The sequence below is a fragment of the Macrotis lagotis genome, chromosome X (assembly GCF_037893015.1).
Source record: "Macrotis lagotis isolate mMagLag1 chromosome X, bilby.v1.9.chrom.fasta, whole genome shotgun sequence".
NCBI lineage: Eukaryota > Metazoa > Chordata > Mammalia > Peramelemorphia > Peramelidae > Macrotis > Macrotis lagotis.
Genome location: NC_133666.1, coordinates 557,652,674 through 557,674,105, shown reverse-complemented (window position 1 = coordinate 557,674,105; position 21,432 = coordinate 557,652,674). Strand labels below are relative to the sequence as shown.

Genomic DNA, 21,432 nt, shown 5'->3' with positions numbered 1-21,432 from the left:
ACATGAGGCAAAATTCACAATGAAATAAGTTACATAAGGTAAAGTTCAACTAAAATTTTTCTTAATCAAACATAACACTAGACCTCCTAGAAGAATCAGTTTCCTAAAATCATTCAGTCTTACTCTCACTTTAAGAACTTCTTCATTCCAGCTAGTCAAAGCTGACCTTGAGATAGGTTCATTAACTGAAATAATCAAAGAAGCTAATTCTTTGTATAACTGTGATCATTACCCAAATCTTTTCCCAAGGTCTCAACTTACTAACTTTGTGACCTTGGGCAAGTCACTTAACCCTGATTACCTCGAATTCAGGTCTATCTTCAGTTGTCCTGATTCATATCTCTCACTGGACCCAAGCAGCTCTGTAGGAGAAAGTGAGACTGATGATTTGGCACTGCACTCCTTCACTCAAATTCAATTCACCTACATATCATGACATCACTTCCCTGATGTCATGGTCTTCAAGAAAGGAGGACCATCATCTTCATCATCACCACCAAATCCCTTCAAGGTAGATCAATCAAGTGGCCTCTGCCCTTGCCCAGGGCATTATTTTGAAACGGATAATTAAAGGTCTGATAATATTTCTCTTTCTTATGAAGTAAAAGACTTTAGAATAATTTTAAAATGCATTTTCCTAAAAGAGGAAGGGAGAGGGCTTTAGTTTATATGTATGTATATATTTTTTTCATGGAAAAATGATAATAGGTAGAATTTGAACTGTAAAGTTAGAGATTATGGTTCTTTTGCCCAATTGTGAATGTCTTAAACCTGATGAAATACGGATTTTCACTTGTTTTTGTTTTTAAATTTACTGTTTTGAAGCAGCTGTCTAGGGGAAGTAAAATTATAAACTTCTTGTGTGATGTAAAATGAGTTAAAAGCTTGTCACACCTGACTACCCAACTGTTTGTGGTTTTTGTTTTGTTTTTTTTAAATTCATTATTTGAACTAAGTAAAGCTGTGACACTGCATCCTAGCCTGAGGTCACACACAGTACTTTCTCTTTAACTAGCAGCAAATATATTGTAAGAGTAGAGAGATTTTATAATTACTTTTCTCTGAAAGTATTAAAAAAGATACCACTGATGTTTGGAATTCCTGAAATAATATGGCACACTTAGTATACATAATTACTGCAATTTTTAGCTTCATCCCATAGTGGATTTGTGAAATATACACCATTTAAAAATACATATTGTTTTAATTTAAATGGGGTCCTGATAGTTCACTAATTTAATAAATTCATTCTTTCATTGTTTGGATATTATCTCTAGTGGTTCAGATCACAACTCAGCTATTCTCTATTCTTATATGGCTATAATATGTTCACTAAATCTTTTATGAGATGTTCACAAAACATCCTAAGGGACTTCCCTCTAGATTTCTTGACATTGTTTAGATACTAATTGAACATGTGAGTTGTCAGTTAATTATCCCTTTCTCTTAATATTTGAGTAACTATGTTCTTTTCTAGTCAAATAACTTTTGATTTTTAATATCATTTCTCTTTGTATCTTTACTGATAATATTTCATAACCTACCTTGGACATTTCAATTATTCTTTGAATTGCCCACAATTTTAACTATTTGAAAACTGGTATTCATGAGTTGAAGCTATATAGCACAATGGAAGAATATTCTTGTTAAAAAGAAAAATCTTTGTTTCTGAGGAAGGATCAGAATCATTAATACTGGACTATCATCCATGTTCTATGTTCAAGATATTTATCCTGATAGTCCAGCTCTATGGAATGTCCATCCTACTATATATCACACAGCTAGGTTATTATTAAGTGTCTGAGACCGGATTTGAACCCAGGTACTCCTGATTCCAGGGCCAGTGCTCTATCCACTGTGCCACCTAACTACCCCCCCCCGAAGTTTTATTCTTATTAGGTAACCAGAAGACAGTGTTTGTGATGAGAAGATCATGAGATACACATGTCTTCAGTAGAACTTGACCATTGTTGTTGCTATTTTTAACTCCATTCCTCCCAAGGACTCTCTGCCATGCCTGGTAATCTGACTCTACTCTAGCATTAAAGTCACTCAGAATTATAATATTGTCCTCTTTTGATACATTGATGATAAGGGTCCTCAAGTCTTCATAGAATTTTTCTTTTAGGGGCGGCTAGGTGGCACAGTGAATAGAGCACCGGCCCTGGAGTCAGAAGTACCTGGGTTCAAATCCGGTCTCAGACACTTAATAATTACCTAGCCGTGTGGACTTTGGCAAGCCACTTAACCCCATTTGCCTTGCAAAAACCTAAAAAAAAATTTTTCTTTTATTTCATAAGGTTCATCATGGTGGGAACATAGGTACTAATGATGGGGGCATGACATATCCTGCAAGTGGCAATTTCATTGACTTGAGCCTGTAGTTCACTCCTTTTGGTAGGCAGTCAAGCTTGGTTTTGATTGCAAAATCCATCCCAGTTAAACAGCATTCTCTTTCACTTCGACCACTCCAGAAAAATGTATATCCTGCTCCGATTTCAGTAAGCTGGCCTTCATTTGCCAGCCTTGTTTCCCTCAGGGCTGCTATTTAGATATGATACCTGCTGAGTTCTCTTATAACAAGAGTTATTTATCTTTCAGGTCTATTGGATCTTGTGTTGTCTATGAGTGTGTGCGAATTCCATACTTGTATTTTGAACTCAGTCCTGTGCTTAAGATGATTACTGGCAGTTTATAAAACTTAAGACTTGAGTGTAGTAGTGTTGGTAACCAACTGTCAAGTATTATGTATCAAAAAGCTAGTTTGATGCTACTACAAAGCAATAGGATGTGCTCGAAGAAGGAAATAATCTTTTCACTACTCTTATTTGTAATACTGTGAAGTCCTTAGTAGACCTTCATGTGATTTTGACTTCATATTATCAGAGTTTGAAAAAAAAGATTTGGGTAAATTGGAGAGTAAATCATGCCAAGCAATATATGAATTCCTTTAGAGTAGCTGCATGGAAACTATTGACTCATTTCTTAAAAATATCTTTGAAGATATCTTTCCTTACTAACCTTTCTCCAAATTGTAAGGTGGGTTGCTCAAATGCATTTTTACCAACATTATTAACCCCTTTTATAGAACATAGGACTCTGTAAGATTTATGTGGAAGTATTTCCTTATACATACCTTTTTTTAAGGGTTTGGGTTTTTTTGGGGTTTTTTTTGCAAAGCAAATGGGGTTAAGTGGCTTGCCCAAGGCCACACGGCTAGGTAATTATAAAGTGTCTGAGGCTGGATTTGAACTCAGGTACTCCTGACTCCAGGGCTGGTGCTCTATCCACTGCGCCACCTAGACGCCCCTTTATACATATGTTGTAGCATAATCTTAAGACTGATTTGCAGCTTGAGGTTTTCCTTGTTTATTAGGAAATATTTTGACATTGTCTAAGTTAAAATTTTTGGAACTTTTGAATTTCAGGTTGATTTATCAAAAGATCTTCCTCACTGGAACAAACTGAAATCAGATGAGAAGTATTTCATCTCTCACATCTTGGCATTTTTTGCAGCCAGTGATGGAATAGTCAATGAAAACTTGGTAAGAGTATTATCCTTTGCTTTGGTTAGTACTCAGTAGTTGTTTGATGATGGTATTAAATATTTCATATTGATACTGAAAATAAGTTATGAAAAGGTAAAATCAGTAAAACTGAAGTTATGAAAAGGCAAAAGTTCCTAAAATATTAAAGCAAAAGATTCCTCTACTTCATTTGACAAGCATAATGCTGGATTGGTGTAATAATTTTTACTAATTAAAAATGCTTTCTTTTAATTATACACAATTCACAAAAACCATCTTCTTGGCCATTTTGTGATAGGACAGACTTAATAGAGTATCTTTCAGCTAATGAGTTTGATGTTCAATTTCTTATTGACTTGATGACTAATATTTTATGGACTTTCATTAAATTTATACTTAATGATTTCCTTTAGGTGGAACGCTTTAGTCAGGAGGTGCAGGTACCAGAGGCACGCTGTTTCTATGGCTTTCAGATTCTCATTGAGAATGTTCATTCAGAAATGTACAGTTTGCTAATAGACACCTATATCAAAGACCCCCAAAAAAGGTACATTGGAATTTTCATCTGTCTTTTAAACTTATTTATAGATATTTACTACATTTGTATGTTTACAGTTGGTCATTAAATAGCATCTATTTTTCACATATACTCAATGATGAATTAGGCATTTAACCATTTGATTTTAGGTGTGCATTGTTTTTATGTTCATGTATGTTTATCTTATGGTCAACATTCTGATCACTAAATTTTAAAAGGTACATTTAAAGAAACTTCTATTTAGAAATCTTTGGTCACAAATACCATGTCAAATGATAACCTATTTCATTGTTACTTTGAGGCCTGCTATGGTTTTTCACTTTTAGTGAACATTCTGAAGTGCTAAAAAACTGCATGGATGTTGTTTATAGAATTGAAGGTGTTCAATAATTATTCTTGGTTGAACTGTGAAAATTTTGTCTGAAGAAAACTAGGTAGTAAGGAATTATGTCAGTTATTATTTTGGTTCTACAGGGAGTTCTTATTCAATGCAGTTGAAACAATGCCATGTGTTAAAAGGAAAGCAGATTGGGCCTTGAGATGGATAGCAGACAGGAAATCCACATTTGGTATGTTACTTTAATTTACATATGTTATAATTGGACTTGGCCAATTTGGAGCTTTTTTTGTTTGTTTTTTGCAAGGCAATGGGGTTAAGTGACTTGTTCCAAGGTCACACAGCCAGGTAATTATTAAGTGTCTGAGGATGAATTTAAACCCAGGTCCTCCTGATTTCAGGACCAGTGTTCTTATCCACTGTGCCACCTAGCTCCCCCCAATTTGAAGCTATTTAATGTAGTATGGCTTTAGATAGAGTCACTGTTAATTTCACTGAATATTAAGATTAAATTTATTTATTAAATTTATTGATCAAATATCACTATTATTTAGAATAATTTTTATTTGTTTGTTTATGATATCTGTTCAAGGAAAATTAGTAATAATCTTAAATTTCCACTGGAAACATAAGGATATAGTCACTAATTAGAAACTAGAGTAAACAATTTAATTTTAGTTCGTGTGCTGAGAGACTAAAGGTTAAAAAGGCATTAATGCAGATAGAAAGATAATGAATAGTCAGTGCAGCAGAGTCTGGGAGTTTTCTAGTAATATTTTGTACTTTTATTGACTAAAAATAAGTTAAAATTTCAGTCTCCTGAAGTGTTGTATATCATTAAACCATGACATCATCAAAAGTACCTTAAAGATTCCTTTTCTTAACCCCAACCCAAAACATGAATAGCATCTATAACATATGATGGTGAGCATTGAAGAGTTGTGATTTGTAGAAGTGGAGAGGAAGCATTTACATGGATGAGATCATCCAAGTGTAGATAAATATAATTGGAGACAAATACAGATGTGCTTTTAAAATCAGATTTCCTATTTGTCTGCTCAAGTTATTTAAATTATTTCAAAAGGTATTATATCTATCTTTATATTTTCTACAAATAAAACAAATATAGCCTAGATCAAAAGGAAAGTAGAAAATTGGGGTGGAAATTTTATACATAGTTTCTCAGATATCACTACTAGGTTTATTTCCAAAGACAAAGAGAATAGCAAATTGTATATGGTGGATTTCCAATTTTATGTGCCATCATCTTTTTTTATCATGCTTGTTGTAGAAATGTTTGTTTTGTTCCATGTATTGAAAATGGCTTTCAAAATAACACCTAATGGCAAAACTTTTGTTTAGGGAAGTACCTTTGGCTGATGTTTATTATTAGAAATCCATTGAACAAGCTATTTATATTCTATCTTACAAGGAATTTTGCATTTTAGTCTGTTTAATGTGAATGTATATTATGTAACAGGAGAAAGAGTGGTTGCTTTTGCTGCTGTGGAAGGGATTTTCTTCTCAGGCTCTTTTGCTGCTATATTCTGGCTTAAGAAGAGAGGTCTTATGCCTGGACTCACTTTCTCCAATGAACTCATCAGCAGAGATGAGGTAAGATATGATTCATCTTCTAACTGACATGGTTATTCATGAAATTTATTTTTCATTTTTTCTTTGCCTTAAAAAATGCTCATGGTAACTCAGAATAAAAAAGGAAAGTAGACCTCACATGAGACTCTAGGCCAAATAGCACCATTGTGGCACCCAGGTGTCTGGGATCCAAGCCCAGAAGTGAGCAGAGTAAACCCCAAAATATCAGCCAATCTGCACTAACATACTTTATAACTCCTCCTCCTTTGTCTGATTTTTAAAATTACTGTGGGAATTTTTTTGGGGGGGGAGGACCTCGTAGGAAATCAAATAATGTTGTCTAACCACTATCTTAGACTATCCTGATGTATTTTTGATTTTTAAACTGCTTATTGGTTTGATTATTCAAGTACTTATATAATCAATCTGGAGTTCCCTGACCTCTTTCTTTGGAATCACATTGTTCCCCTAATTTCTGGGGGAGCCTTGAATATCCTATTCAAAGAGGGATTTTTGAGCAAGATAGTATTCCTATGATAACCTCAAAATATAAACCATCTGAGAATGCTTTCCTCAGTGTTATATGATACACTCAGTTAAAATTAATAATTGGAATATCACAGTGGCTTTTGACACTCAATATATTTTTAAGGTCATCACATTTTTATCTAAGGAAATCAGGGAAATGTCAAGTGTTATTTGAAAATCTCTTATTAAATAATAGACCCTTGTATTTATGAAAAAATATTTTAATGGCCTTTGGAAGAATACTATGTAGTATTAATGATATTGAGAGAGGAATTGTATATGTATGTTTATATGTATATATATATGTTTATATGTACATTCATGTGTATATATATGGGTGTATATATTTTCTCATTTTTTCTTTCTTACTTTTTCTTAGTAATAGAAGGGAAATTAGATGTGATGTTGCTGGATTGAATTGAGCTAACCTCAACTGAGAATACTTGGGAAGAGCTGAGAGGACTTGAGGTTCCCAGCCTTTTAGATGAGACTTAATATTTTAACTAGAATGTTGATAGGCTATGCCAGTACTAGGGAAAAATGAGGCATTGCTTCTTTTCCATTGTTGAAATTATTGTGGTCTTAGGATGCATTAAGAGAAGTAGTGTCCAGAATGGGAATAATGATAGTTCCACTCTAAATTGCTTTAGTCAAACCGCATGTGAAGTGTTCTGTCAGTTTTGGGCACTGAATTTTTTTTTTTTTAAGGTATTTTTTTTTTTGCAAGGCAAATGGGGTTAAGTGGTTTGCTCAAGGCCACACAGCTAGGTAATTATTAAGTGTCTGAGACTGGATTTGAACCCAGGTACTCCTGACTCCAGGGCCGGTGCTTTATCCACTGCGCCACCTAACTGCCCCTTGGGCATTTAATTTTAGGGAGGAGATTAATAAACTGAAGAATATGCTAAGGGAGGGTAACTAAAGTTTAAAATCATATTTGGTTGAAGGGACTGGGGGGCATGTAGCCTGGAAGAGAGAAGATTTGGAGGGATGCAGCAAGACTGCCTCGCTGTCTTTAAGTATTAAAGGGTCATGAAAAAAGGATTACAGTTTTTTTGGTTGACTAAAGAGGACAAACTTGGGAGAAATGGAATAGATGTTGTAAAGAGATCAGTTTGGGAAAAATTTCCTAATAATTATAGCTATCCAGAAAAGAGTGAACTGCTAGTAATTGGGTCCCCATTTCATTCAGATTCTTCTCTGTCTCCGTTGTTGGATCATGCCCTCTAATTTGGTATCTTCAGTGATCTGTCCTAACCCCCCTTGTTTTCTCCTTCTATACTATTTCTCTTGTTGAATTGAGGTATAAAGATGTTGGCAGGAATCAGTGTGTATCTTATCAGCTCCCATGGACTTAATTACCATCAGTGATTCTCACTTCTTTATTTTCTAACTCCTCTGCTGACTTCAAATCTTAAATTTACAACTCCTTTTCAGATATCTCCAACTGGGTGTGCAGCAAATATCTTAAATTCAATATGTCCAAAAACAGAATTCATTATCTTTTCTCCTAAATCCTCTCTCTTTTTCCCTTCCCTATTATTGCAGAGGGTAACACTATCCACCCCAAGTCCATCAGGCTCCACAACCCAGTATCATCCTGGACTCCACTCTCACCCCTAAATCCAATCTGTTGACTTCACCTTTGCAGCATCTCTTAAAAACAACCCCATCTCTCCTGACATTGTCATCAGTCTAGACAGGTCATTATCACCTCACCCTAGTTTATTGTAATAATCTGCTAATGGGCCTGTCTATCACAACTCTCTCCCCTTCTGGTCCAACCTTTATCCAACCTTAAAAGTGATTTTCCAAAAGTCTTCCAATTTCAGATCCTTATTCACTAAGCTCCATTGACTTCCTGTAACCTCCAGGATCAAATACAAATGCTGTGTTTGGCATTCAAAACCTTTCATAACTTCCTCCCCTCTCCCTCCTCTACCCTTGGAGTTTTCTGAGACCTGCTCCCCACCATTCTGATCCTATGACCCTGGCCTCCTTCCAATTCTCTGATTGTCCCCCAAGCCTCAAATGTTCTCCCTTTAAGTCCCAACTAAAATTCAACTTTTTCAGGAAGTCTTTCCCCAACTCTTAATTTTAATGTCTTTACTCCTTTCATTATTTCCTGTTTGTCTCGTATGGTGCTCATTTGTACATATGTTTGTATGTTGTCTCCTCCCTTAGATTGCTAGCTCCTTGAGAGCAGGGACTTTTTTGCCTCCTCTTGTATTCTTGTGATAATCACAGCGCTTGACACATAATAGGTGCTTAATCATTGTTTACTGACTGACTGATTGACTGAGGTCTTCAGATTAAGATTGTATGATTGGTCAGGTTTATTTAGGCTGACTTCTTAAGATAGTGAGAATTCTCTCTTGCCCTTCAGACATTTAGTGACTTATTATCTTTAGTCTCTTTCTTGAGTCTTATGCCTCATACAAGCCTTTTCCCCCTCAAATTTTTCCTTCTTTTCTTCCATATCTTGACCAAAACTCCTATTCTTTGAGTGCTCAGATAACTATTTACTATATCTTAGTGTGTGGTTATTCACAACTTAGTATGAATAATCTCCTATTTCTGAAGTATGTTTGGAAGATTTTGGAGGGGGGATAGCTTTTAAATATTGGTTGCCACTTCCTGCCAACATCCGTTTATACTTCATTAACTTTTCCTGAGAGTAAAATACATGGAATCAATTTTGTGAAAAGGATCTTTAGGTATGAGTGCAGCTAGGTGTTACAGTGGATGGAGTACTAGTCCCTGGAGTCAGGAGGATTTGAGTTCAAATGTGGCCTCAGATACTTGTCTTTTACTAACTGTGTGACCTTGGACACATCACCTATCTCTGGTTATCTCATATCCAGAGACATTTCCAGTCCTCCTGTTTCATTTCAGACCACTGGACCCATATGGCTGTAGAGGAGAAAGTGACACTGGTGTCTTAGCACAGCTCTCCTTTATTCAAATCCAAATTCACTTACTTGTCATGGCATTACCTACCCTCATGTCATGGTCTTCTTCAAGAACAAAGGACAAACATCATCTCCCAGGGAGAACAAGATGTTTGTTTATAACATAAAGCTGCTTGTAATCAGAAATCCTATTGAGAGGGGATGGGGCAGAGAAAAATTGAACAATATTAACAGTAAAAATGACTAAATTATGGGGAAAATCTCTACCCAACCCATTGTCTTGTCTTTCTTAAATTACTTAATAAGAAATTAAATTACATAATTTATATGCTTTTTAGTGATACCTTATAAAAGATAAAACTTTCCTCAGTCCTATAATATTTGTTATTTTTAACAACTCCATTTGAAAATTGCTCTCTTAAATGCACTACCTAACAAATGAACTTATCTTTAATATACATGACATTTAAGGAACAGGAAAAACATACTGATTTTGGACTTCACTGCCGCAGAATTTCAAGGGCTTCCTTGAAGGTGACCTTTGCCTAGCTATATATGAATGTAATTTTCATTGAGCAGAGTGTAAAAAATATTTCAGGAGCAATAGTTAAATTATTTAAGAAGACTGTTTTTAATAACCATAATTATGTACTCACATATAAACAACAGATAGTAATTCTTTGCACTTAACTCCTCTTATAGGAGCTTATGAGAAGGATTTGTGTTTTCTTTTTGTTACTTTATCCATTTAAAAGTAACAAGATTGTAATTGTTTCAAACTATTGTGTAGGCATCTTTATAAAATCAAACAGACTTTGCCCTAATTTATGAATTAGTATTGTCTGAATATTTATTTTTCTTTCTTCCTGTGTTTCTTCTGTGACCACATAAATATTTGTAATAGAACAGAAGCTTCTTGAGATCTCTTGAAATGTGCCTTTTGAAAAAAACAATTTGTTTTATATAACCTATCCAAAGGATTATGATTTTTTTCTCTACACTGTTTTTCAGGGTCTTCATTGTGACTTTGCTTGTTTGATGTTTCATTACTTAGTCAATAAGCCTTCAGAAGAAAGGGTCAAGGAGATTATCATCAATGCTGTTGAAATAGAACAGGTAAACAGGGAAGCCTTTATACAACTTCACTATAACATGTGAGGATCATTGCCTACTGATATAGCATTAATAATTAGGGACTCTTATCCTATATATCAAAATCTAATAAAGATCAAAATCTAATAAAGTAGTAGCAGAGAAATGCATTTTTTAGGTTTTGTTTTGTTTTTTTTGCAAGGCAGTGGGGTTAAGTGGCTTGCCCAAGGCCACACAGCTAGGTAATTATTAAGTGTCTAAGGCCAGATTTGAACTCAGGTACTCCTGACTCCAGAGCCGGTGCTCTATCCACTGCACCACCTAGCTGCCCCCAGAGAAATGCATTTTTGCAGTTTTACTTAAGGGTTTTTCCCTCTCTCTTCTTACTTATACTTTATTCTTTTTTTTTTAATTTAAGGCAATGGGGTTAAGAGTGACTTGCTCAGGGTCACACAGCTAGGCAATTATTAAGTGTCTGAAGCTGGATCTGAACCCAGGTCCTCCTGATTCCAGGGCCAGGGCTCTCTATCCACTGTGCCACCTAGCTGCCCCTTATACTTAATGCTTAATCATATTTTATACTCCCCCCAAGTTCCCAATTTCCTTTAATTTTCATTCTCTTTTATTTTCTTATGGATTTTCTCACCTTCATATTGATCTGCTTCCTCTCATTGACACCTCAAGTGATAGGAAAAACAGCTCCCCTTTTCTGTTTCATAGCTCCAGTCTAATAGGTCTTAAGATCATAGTAGAATAATGTTAAAAATACTATTCATTACTGTAAGGTAATTAGGAAATACTTAGGAAAATTACACTAAACCCACAAGAAAGTGATGCAATTTTTTCTTTCATGAAAATACACATTGATTTATTAAAATAATGGACTTTCTTTTAAAAACTAAAAGAAATAAGAATTTAAGTAACTAGGATGCTTTCTGATCAGCATATAGCCAATTATTTAATGTTATTGATATCTGAGTATACCCCTTTCTGCATTTTTTTCTTAGGAGTTTTTAACTGATGCCTTACCAGTTGGTCTAATTGGCATTAATTCCACTTTGATGAAGCAATACATTGAGTTTGTTGCAGACAGATTGCTTGTGGAGCTTGGGTTCTCAAAGGTAAAATATTTTTAAAAATTGAAAGCAACAGCCATTAATTGGTAAAGGAAAGTCTCTTAAGATTTCTATTTCACAACAGAAAAGGTAGTAATGATTTTTCTTACCCCCTAAATATGTGTAAAAGGTACACAGGTATAATTTTTCCAAAATCTCATAAAATTGTTCAGAAAAATTAATGTTGGTGCTTATGAGCGTGTGATCTTAGATAACAGAGTTATCTTCTAGTAATTTCATTTAAATGAATCAAACATATGTATGTTCTCTTTGATTAACTTCTTTCTGTGGGCAAATGCCACCAACTTTGAGTTACTATGTATCTGGTCTAATATGTACCTGGTCTGAATTAACAAGTGTGTGTGAATATGCACAGTACATGCTTGTTAGAAGGGCCTGACTTCAGCCAATATCTTCACCTAACCAAAGTCCTTAAGATACAGTCTTATTTAAACTAGCAAGTTGTCTTGAATGTGAACTACATTCTACAACTAAATCCCTTAACAATTAATTAATTCTGATTTTGAACTTCTCTCAGTGTTTGTCTTCAGTCTAAATAGACCTTGGGTGACAGTATATGGTTGGCAGTGATGCTGCTTTGCAATTTTAACTTCTGTTTGCCTAGTTTGAAGATTTGACATTTCATCAAATAGGCTAAGATGTTCTTTCTCTGAGTTGACAATGGAACGGATGGTGCATAAATCTTTCTTCACAGCATTTACAGTATATGTCTGTTTTGCTTACTGTGGATATGGTGATCCTATTTCAGTGTCATAGCACCATATAAGTCATATAATTTAAGACTAGGAAGAGACCTCAGCAGCCAGCTATACCTACTGGGTGAATCCCCATCTTAACCTATCTTGGTGTTTATTTTTCCTATCTGTTTGAAGAAGTCCAAAGGTTGCATAGGGAATATATCTCATATTTATTGCTTTGACATAGTGGTCTCTTTTGATTGTCTCTCTTTCCATGGGTGTTGCTAATATTGATTATTGCTAGACTTTAATTTCTAAGACTACAATGGCCTAGAATCCTTTACTAATAATGGTATTAGTCATGTTATTGAAATTATCAAACAATTTCAGTCATATCTACAACAAATTTGTATAACCAGCTATAAATTGTAAGGTGTTTTTTTTTAATTTGGTAGACATTGTATTTTGATGCATTTGATTTAGCTTTCCACTACTTGGATTATCAATGTAGCTATTTGGTTTTCATTCAGTTTCTTAACTTATGTGTGCCTCTGTTTTTCTGTTTTAAAATAGGAATGTTCTTTTATATTTGTGATATGTTTTAAGACAATCAAAAGAGAGTTGAAGGGGGAAAAGAAAATTAAATAGTTTCTTCAAGTCTTAACTAAAACCTACAGATTTTTTATTTATATAAATAAATGTATGAAAAACTTCTGTAAGGTGAAAATTTTGTAGACCAGTGGTTTAACTTGCTGCATTTATCTCTACATGACAAAGAGAAAATAGTAATGGAAAACTTCATGACTTATTAGAACAGATTTCTTGAGAGATATTTTACTCTTCAGCATCTCTAATGCATTTTTTTTATCTTCAGGTTTTTCAATCAGATAATCCCTTTGATTTCATGGAAAATATTTCCCTGGAAGGGAAAACAAATTTTTTTGAAAAAAGGGTCTCAGAATATCAGCGTTTTGCAGTTATGGCAGAAACAACAGACAATGTTTTCACCTTGGATGCAGATTTTTAATCCAGTTTTCTAGATGCTCCTCCTGTTGGTAAATGACAATTTCCTTTTCTTTCCATTTTTTCCCTCAATTTCTACATTGTCAAAAGAAAAGCTCAAACACAGTAACAGTAATAAAAAGTTCTAAATTTTCCTTTTCAAAGTCAGAGTATCACCTAGATGCCTTTATTTGGGGTCATGGAGAAACCATAACTACATTTTTTAAAGCAATGTTTTTTTTAAAATTTTATTAATTTTGCGATAAATAAGGTAGTATTGGTAGTGATGAATGCACTAAGATCTGTAGGGGGAATCTTTTCTTCCTACTAAGTTTTGATGAATTAAAGAATATTGTCTTCCTTCTATTCATCTTCCCCAAGATTATAGACCTAGAAATGCTAACAAGTAATGGTTGGAGAAAATCTTGATATTTTTATGTTTAAGGAAAAAAATTATGATTTTCCAGAGTAATGAGGATTGTTAGCAAGGGAATATGTTCCTTTAACAACATGAGATAGATATTGCTAGGAAGATTGTAATTAATTTCTGTGGAGATGAGCTTGAAAAGAAGTAATTCAGTAATGGGCAAGTAGAGTTTGGCAAAACTAAAAATCTTTAAGAAAACATCTTAGATAGGAAGTACAATGCTAGAATTGGGGTCAAAAGACCTGAGTTCAAATCCCACCTCGAACACTAACTCTGTGACCCTGGGCAAGTCACTTAATTTGACTGCCTCAGTTTCCAAGCCTGTAAAATGGGAAAAATAATGGAACTTGCCTGCCCAGGTTGTTGTGAAAATGCAATGGGATATTTACAAAGTGCTTTGAAAACCTTAAAATACTATATAAAGGTTAGTTATATTTAAATGGTAGAGAAAAGATACAGACATAGATCCAGAAAATCTGGAATGTTTATTATAGGATGGAAATGGGGAGAAAATGGGATTCTTAGTAGGTAATATTAAAGGATGTTTAAGATGAATGCCAAATGCTACCTCCTCCATTAAACTTCCCTCATGTCTTCCTCTGAGTTCTAATTATAAGTGATATTATATATTGTTTATGTGCAAGACTTTGGGGGTGGAGACTTTGACATATTTATCTTTGTGTCTTCCCCAGCACCTAACATATGATATCTTATACATAATAAATGTTCTTGATAAATCTTTCCTAAATGTTAAGTGAATTGTAGGTAATAGAATACATCTACTATTAGAACACTGTAAGAAATAGCTTGAACAAGAAGCCAAAAAAGGAGTGTTATCTGGTGCCCAATTGTTCCTTCAGAAACCAAAAGGGAACCTGATGATATCTGGGTTTAGGATGAGCATGTACCAAATAGAGTAAGTTTAGTGCACTTAAAAAAATGTGTTACATTGCCAAGGAAGAAAGAATGCTAATGATAGAAGTGGTGGAAAAGGGCTGTTGCTCTGAGCAGACCTTTGACAAATAATTTCCTCTTTACCTCCTTTTAACTTCAGGTGGTAGCAGCAAAGGAAAAGAAACTGAAATCCATCCAGCAACAGGACAGAGGGTGTATCATCTTTTGTTTCTTCTTATGTGTACTTTTTAAAGTGTCTGGAAAAGCAGGTTGCTTTTCGTCAGTTTCCTAGTTTTCAGAATTTGTTTTCAGAATAATTCTTGATATCTTAGCTTCTTGATGCTTGACTGTAAAGTTTATTTGTATTAGATTGGAGAAATTATTTAACTTTTATAGAAGGTTCATTTCATTCATAGTTTTATTAAAATATTGAAAACAAATTTATCAAATGAAAAAATTCTACATCAGATAGGGTTTTCTCCTGTTCAATTTGTAAAGTTTGTTCTTTGTAGTTATTGAACAGTTGTATCATTTTATATCAGATCTGTTGAGGTCTGATTTTGTCTTGTTTCATCATTAAAGTTAATCAACATACACTTTTAAAGTAATATCTGTACTTTTTTTCCCAATTCCATGTAAAGATAGTTTTCAGCATTCTTTTTTGTAAGATTTTGAGTTCTTCATTTTCCTTTCTCCCTTCTTTGCCTCCCTCCTCCCCTTGACAGTAAGTAATATGATATGAGTTATACATGTACAACTTCTTTACTTTCTTCAGTACAAATTTCAAAGGCATATATCTCTAGAACAAGATTTGATTTTAATCAGAAATAGCTTCTATGACTTCAAACTGGAGGAAGGGAAAATTCTAAGTCTTTTGTATTGAATTCATATCCTTCTATTATATTGGTAAATGCCTTAATGTCAACCATATTTATTTATAGCAGCAATAAACTCCCAGTAAAAGGGCAGAAGAAATCTCATGCTGATTTTTTGTATATATATTGGCTTACAATAAGAGGCATTCTATATTCTGCTTCAGCACTTCATTTTGCATATATGTTTTATTATGTTCATAATATTTTATTCTCAGTTCTTAAGGAAAATTAAGTTCTACAACTTTTTAGGTTTTAAAAAAAGTTTGTTTTTACAACTTGCATTGTACTTTATTATGGCCTAATATTTAAATTATGGTTATGATTAAAACACATTTTATTATTTGGCCCTGTAAAATTTTGTATTATGGAACTGGGAGTTCTGCTTCCAGGAAAATAGGACTTTATTATGTTTATAAGATACAAAGAGTTGAAAATAACTTCCTACAATGTAGGAACCAATAGAGTCATGTTTTGAAGTTTTTATTGTTCTCATTTAATAATGTCTAATTCCTGATTGTTTTGCCACTGAAGTCCACCTTTATTAGGAGAAAAATTATTTTAAGAAAAAAGTAAGGGGCGGCTAGGTGGCGTAGTGGATAAAGCACTGGCCCTGGAGTCAGGAGTACCTGGGTTCAAATCCGGTCTCAGACACTTAATAATTACCTAGCTATGTGGCCTTGGGCAAGCCACTTAACCCCATTTGCCTTGCAAAAACCTAAAAAAAAAAGCAGCAGTTTGTACCCTAAAAAAATTAGTAATAATCAGAATTAGTGTTTTGTAGTATGATCACATTATTGTCGTGGCATTTTGAAATTTCATTTGTATAGTTTAGGGCTAAATGTCAGTTGCTAATTTTTTTTAATGCTGATGATTCAGAAAACTATTAATGGGATGTACAACTTGCTACCAGGTGTTCATCAGTTTCATGTAAGCCAATTATTGGAACAGCTGCTGTGCTGCAGATGTTTTTTTTTTTTTGTTTGTTTTTTTAACAAAGGAGAATCAATTAGTGCCTAACTTGGGAACTCACACCAAAGCTGGTTATTTTTCTTATAGGGTCATCCAGGGCCAACTAATCAGTGGTTCTTCTAATCTTTTTAAATTATTGTCTCCCAATTAGGTGTATGTAGATTGTCTATAGATTTGAAGGAAGCAGGTGGGATTACTGAAGTCATTACTGTACTTGCTCTAGGAGAAGAAGGTTTCAGCTTCAGTCCAATTGGTTTGATTCTCTTCAAAAAAAATATAACCAGCTGCTGTAAAGTATCAATAGGTTCTCTTAAATAAAACTTTAGCTATTCTAGAACATTTATTTAAATTGATGATGTTAATTTATGCTTTTGACTTTACTGTTTCATATAAAGCTTTGTTTTAATAGCTGATTAGTCCAGTCATTTCACAGTATTTAGAGGGTACTCCTTGGTTCAGAGAAAATTCTATTAAGCATTATATACCTAAACCCATGGTTTATTTTGACTATAAAGTATTTTGTACTCAATCAACCCAACTATTTATGTCCTTAATTAAAGTTTTCCAAAGAATATATTATGCTTTTTGGTCTAATTATTTTATAGTTTAACATGATTGAAATAAAGTATGTCATAGCATCCTCAATGAATGTGTTTTTATGGAAAAATCTTTAAGTCAAGACTTTTTCTTTACAAATACAAGGATATCGTCATAGTTCCCCATCAAAGGTACCTTCACATTTATGTATGAGAATATAGAAATTTAAAATCAAAAACACCCTCGAAGGAGTCTGCTACCCCTCTCCCCCCCAAGCTGTAATCTAGAAACAGGATATGAGTTGAGATATAAGTAAATAAAAGAGTATAGTCAAACACAAGAATGAAATACCATGGACTGAGAGAAGCCAAATAGGTAAATCTAGAAGAAAGTTATTGTCAAAATAAGCCCAAGTAGAGTCTCACAGAAAAGAATGTTCTGACCACAATGACTGCAAGAGTATTTAGGAGAAAATAAAACAAGCAAAGTCTTTTCAATCCTTTGATCAACAGATGCTATATGTAATGCTTTAAATGTTATAAATTTGAGTTCACTATATATTTTGGATATCTAGATTTTTTATTAGTATTTGATGCAGTTTTTCCTTCAGTTCTTCCTCTTCTAGTTCTCTTTGTTGATTTTTTTTTTCCTTATGCAGAAGGTTTTTTTATTCCATTTTGGCAAGCTGCCTCTTAACACGAAGCAGTCAGATGTCAAGTTATCTCTTGTTACATTGTGGGAATTTCCTATATACCATCATGCATTGCATATGTGAGTCTATTATTGATCTTCTGTTAGGTTAAATATAATAGTCACCTTTTCATTATTGACATGTCAACTGGACTGGAATCAGTCCCTCAGCTGTGAGTAGGCTAGAGACAGGAGAGTCAGGGATCAAACAGAAGTTTAATTCATTTCAGAGTGAAGAAAACCACACGCTTTCCTTTTGATGCCTTTTCAAAAAAGCTTGATTATGAGTTTCTTTATCTCAGGTTAGATTTCTGGTGCTTCTCTGTGGGCAAGTTTATCTCCACATTCTTATCAGAACAAGAGAGCTATGGGGGAAAGAGGGGAATTACTGGGTCTTGGTCTAAGACCTAGGTTCAAATTCTGGCAATTGCTAATTTGGAACAACTAGGAGCAGCTATAGGTGGCCTAGTGATTAGAGCACCAGCCCTGGAGTCAGGAGGACCTGAGTTCTTTCTGGTCCCAGACACTAATTTTGTGACCCTGAGCAACTCACTTAACCCTGATTTCCTCCAAAACATCCAAAAATTCAGCTTCTCAGCCTTTTCCCATATGTAAAATGGAGGTAGTAATATTTGCAATAACTTGTGAAGTTATCAGGAAGCCAGGACTTTTAATAAAAGTGGCTTTCTTTTAGAGGGACAAATAATGGTAGCCAACGGGTATTTTAGGGATTGGCTTATGCAAAAGGGATTAGATTTGTCAACCCTGAAGGGAAGAACTAAAATCAGTTGGTGGGAATTTCAGAGAAGCATATTTCAACTATGTGTAAGAAAAGACTTAGCAGAGTTGTTCAGAAATGGAGTAGGCAGCCTCAGTATGTTCCCATTACTAGAGGTCTTAAAGCTTTTGATATCGGGATGGGTAGCCTGATTTAGGAAGGGATGCTTTGAGGTAGGAAGAGTTCTTATTTACATATGGATAGGATCAGATTATCTCAAAGGCCACCTCCAAATCTGAGATTGTCTGCTTCCCTTGCTTGTCCCGAAGTCCCTACTTATTCAACCAAGTTGTGAACGATATTGTTTGAAGCTGGTGCTCCTTCAACAAGGCAACAAACATTTGTGCTAGGTGCTATTAAGCACTAGAATACGCAGAAACATAAAAACATGGTTCTTTACTCACAAGGAGTCCACAGTCTATTGAAGGACAGAGCATAATCACAGAAGGATGACATTAAGTGGGATCTTGTTGAAGGTAGAATTTTAGATGAAACTTGAAGAAAGCCAAGGAGGACTTTTCCCAGCCTAAGCCTGTTTTTTGGGGTCTTCCTGAGCTTTTGGGACACTCCCACAAGGGTCTCAATGTGTAGGCTCTGTCCTCCCTCCTGGTCTATGAATGACCATAAGCTCCCCCCTGCCATGGGGCCGAGGTGGGGGGGGGGCCTGTTGTTCTATGGGGGGGGCCTAGACTGGGATCAGGATCTGAATGTGGTCAGAGCCCCAGAGTCCTGTTCCAGGGGCAGAGGACAGAGCTCAGCAGTCTCTCTCTCTCTTCACTCCCCTCCCTCAGCTCAATGGGCTCATGCCCTGGGGGCTCCTGCTTACTGGCTCCACCTGCTTCTGTTTCTGGGTCTGGGCTGCAGAAAGACCAAGCTGCTTGCTGTGTGCCCTGAGGGCTGGGCTCCACATGCTGGCAGAGGTCCCCCGCTGTTCCCCCACTTTGTGCTCAGTGCTCCCTGGATGTAGCTCAGGAGACTCCCCCGCTGCTGTGAGCTGGGGCTCACAGCTCCCTGGGGCTGCCTCCGGGAGGCTGAAGTTCTTTCGCTCTGGCGGGCCACCCCTCCGACCCCTGGGAGCAGAGCCTTTCTGCTCTTTTCCAGGTTACCTTGAGTAGGAGAACTGCCTCACTGGGTCCCTTTGTGGCTTCTGTCTCTCAAAAGTTTAGTTAGACTCCTTAGTTTATGAGTTTTTATCAGAGAGCTCCTAAGACTGGATCCCTTCATGTCGCCATCTTGGCTCCGCCCCCATGATAGATCTTGATGACTAGTCTAACTTATTTTTGAAAGTGTTAATAAATTGCTAGATGCTGTTTACTTATATTTTAGCAATATATTTGACCAACTCATGGTATCCTTTGGTTAAGAGGGAGAGATAGACAAGGACAATTGCATTTAAACTAGTTTTATGACCAGTTTCTGTCATGTTTGACTCTTTGTGACCCAATTTTGGGTTCTCTTGGTCATTTCTTTCTTCAGTTCATTTTATAGATGGGGAACTGAAGCAAACAGGATTAAATGACTTGCCCAAGGTCACATTTAGTAAATGATTTTAACTCAGGAAGACAAGTCTTCCTGACTATAGATCCTTTGGCACTCTATCTACTGTGCCACCTTGCTGCTCCAAGTAGAATAATTGATTATGGCTCAATATCAACTTGGCAGGAAGTCTCTAAAGGAATGTTCCGTGGATTGATGCTTGGTCCTGTCCTGTTTGTTTCTGTTTTGTCATTTAAATAAATGATCTAATAGTAGGATTCTCAGATTTGCAGATTACACAAAACTAAGACAAATAGCTAATACATTAGATGACAGGATCAAGAGAAACAACAAAAGGACATGATATTGAGCCAAATCTATGACGAAATTTAAGAAGGATCAATGTAAAAGTGTAAGACTTTATATTATCCCTCTTAAATTATATAGTTTTAAGGTTTGCAAAGCACTTTACAAATATCATTTCATTTCTGGAATGAGAATCAACCCTGAGAGGGAGGTGATGTTATCATTTCCTTTTCATAAATGAGAAAAGCAAGGCTAAGAAAAACTAGATACCTTGACCGTGTCAAGGTCACATGGCTACTAAGCATTTGAAGTTCTGAATTTGGGTCTTTCTTACTCTAGGCTCAGTGCTTTATCCACTTTGACAGCTATCTATTCTTCCAGGTTATGACAACAGTGTTACCTAATTTGGGCTTTTGGTGAATTGTAAGCTCAATAGGACTCAAGGATATAATAACCCACAGGTACTACATGTGCTCTTAAGCTGTTTTTTTTGCAAGGCAATGGGTTTAAGTCACTTGCCCAAGGTCACACAGATAAACTTAGGCTCTGTTAAGAAAGACATGTATCCAAAATTAGGTCCAGAAGGGCAGAACTGGAATAAATTAGTGAAAGTGACAAGGAAGTAGCTAAGTTAAAACTTCTAATATCATCACCAACAAAAAACTAACCATGTGGAATGTACAAAGAAAGATACTGCCTTGGGAGATATTGATTGACCTCACCAGAATTTTCAAACAAAAACAAGATCTTTGTCAGCTGTGCTGTAGAAGATAAATCTTTGTCATTCCATGTTTCCCTTATCTTAGATCCAAAATGCACTCCAAATTCCTAAGAATTAAAATTTTAATAGCCATGCTTTCACCATGTATAGTCACACCACTATAACCCTTGGAGTTCTGAACTAAAGTAGGCTAGACTGACTGGCCTTAATATGGTGAGCTACCTGGGGTTGGGGATGGTACTAGGTTTCCTAAAGAAGGAAATCCATCCCAGTTTGGAAATGGAACAGGTTAACACTCCAATCTCTAGCTGGATTGGGTATAGCATATGTTTCCCTGAATTGACTCCTAAATTTTTCAGTGTTTTTAATGTTTAAGCCTGCTAACACCCAATTGTTATTTCTCCCCGTTCCCTCTGA

General features: G+C 35.3%; 1 protein-coding gene across 2 annotated transcripts in view; it reads left to right on the top strand.

Annotated features, from left to right (window-relative positions):
- RRM2B (ribonucleotide reductase regulatory TP53 inducible subunit M2B) overlaps positions 1 to 16,563 on the top strand; it is a 29,555-nt gene extending 12,992 nt beyond the window's left edge. For both annotated transcript variants that reach the window (XM_074200768.1, XM_074200769.1), the window contains exons 3-10: positions 3,429 to 3,545; positions 3,941 to 4,074; positions 4,540 to 4,634; positions 5,883 to 6,016; positions 10,447 to 10,551; positions 11,535 to 11,648; positions 13,215 to 13,395; positions 14,824 to 16,563. In XM_074200768.1, coding sequence (XP_074056869.1) covers positions 3,429 to 3,545; positions 3,941 to 4,074; positions 4,540 to 4,634; positions 5,883 to 6,016; positions 10,447 to 10,551; positions 11,535 to 11,648; positions 13,215 to 13,367 — 852 coding nt within the window. In that variant the 3' untranslated portion in view covers positions 13,368 to 13,395; positions 14,824 to 16,563. The remainder of the gene's footprint in view (positions 1 to 3,428; positions 3,546 to 3,940; positions 4,075 to 4,539; positions 4,635 to 5,882; positions 6,017 to 10,446; positions 10,552 to 11,534; positions 11,649 to 13,214; positions 13,396 to 14,823) is intronic.
- Positions 16,564 to 21,432: the final 4,869 nt, after the last annotated feature.